The sequence below is a fragment of the Coenobita brevimanus genome, chromosome 52 (assembly GCF_032717465.1).
Source record: "Coenobita brevimanus isolate Jiangsu-jjx chromosome 52, ASM3271746v2, whole genome shotgun sequence".
NCBI classification, from domain to species: Eukaryota; Metazoa; Arthropoda; class Malacostraca; order Decapoda; family Coenobitidae; genus Coenobita; species Coenobita brevimanus.
In genome coordinates, this window is record NC_137005.1 from 15,241,373 (window position 1) to 15,242,658 (window position 1,286).

General features: G+C 47.6%; 1 protein-coding gene across 1 annotated transcript; it reads right to left on the bottom strand.

The window, feature by feature from the left end:
• Positions 1–311: 311 nt before the first annotated feature.
• On the bottom strand, positions 312–1,019 carry LOC145400493 (protein GVQW3-like). Its single transcript, XM_080273018.1, has one exon. The coding sequence runs from the start codon at positions 1,017–1,019 to the stop codon at positions 312–314; it is 708 nt and encodes a 235-aa protein (XP_080129144.1).
• Between the last annotated feature and the right edge of the window lie 267 nt (positions 1,020–1,286).

The window sequence follows — 1,286 nt, forward strand, 5'->3', positions numbered from 1 at the left end:
CACTTCTCCCAACGGTTCTGCCACTGTCGGAAGCAGTGCTGGAACGCCTCTTTTGGGATGGCACACAGCTGGTCCGTTGCATTCCGCATGATGTCTTCTCTGGACTGAAATCTGGTCCCTTTGAGGGGCATTTTCAGATTCAGGAAAAGCCAGAAGTCACACGGAGCCATGTCGGGAAAGTAGGGAGCCTGACGAAGCGCAGATGTGTTGTGTTTGGCCAGGAAACTCTGTATCAAATGTGAAGAATGAGCAGATGCATTATCGTGATGGAGCTGCCAATTGCCCGCTGCCCACAGGTCCGGCTGTTTGCGTCACACAGCGTCACGAAGGCGACGCAGAACCTCTTGGTAATACTCCTTGGTGATGCTTGTGCCGTGTGGTGCGTACTCATGATGAACCACGCCACTGGAGTCGAAGAAGACGGTCAGCATGACTTTGACTTTGCTGCGGACCTGCCTTGTTTTGTTTGGCCTCGGAGATGTTGGATGCTTCCATTGTGATGACTGCAACTTGGTTTCTGGGTCGTACCCATAAACCCAGGACTCATCGCCAGCGATCACTGTGTTGAGGAAGTTGGGATTGCTGTTCACAGTCTCCAGCATGTCCTGTGCGATCTCCAAATGGAGTTGCTTCTGCCCAATCGTTAGCAGCTTTGGTACGAACTTCGCTGAGATTCTCCTGAAGCCCAAATCCTCCTTCATAATGGAATGAACGTATCCAGTGCTGACGCCCACCTCGTCTGCAAGTTCTCTGATCGTGATTCGACGATCCTGCATCACCAGGGTCCTCAATTGGTCAATGACGATCTCATTTCGGGATGTTAAGGGCCTACCAGAATGTGCTTCACTCTCCACTGATGTGCGGCCATCTTTGAAGCAGTTGTACCACCCCTTTATCTGTGTGTTGCCCATTCCTTCGTCCCCGAAGACCTGTTGAATCTTGCGGATCGTTTCCACTTGTGAATCACCAAGCTTTACACAAAATTTGATGCAGTAGCATTGTTCAAGTTTTTCCGTCATTTTGTCAAAAAAGAAAATCCGACGGCGCTCACTTACACTTCCTCACTCGTCGGCGGTCTGCCGTCGAATGACAGCTTCTGCTGTTGGAAAAAAATCACGCATGCGCATTAGGATCACCTACACACGTGCACCAAACCACGCCTCCCTAGCTTCATTTGTTTATGCACGAAAAATTAAGGTCGGATACTTTTGAACACACCTCGTATATATATATATATATATATATATATATATATATATATATATATATATATATATATATATATA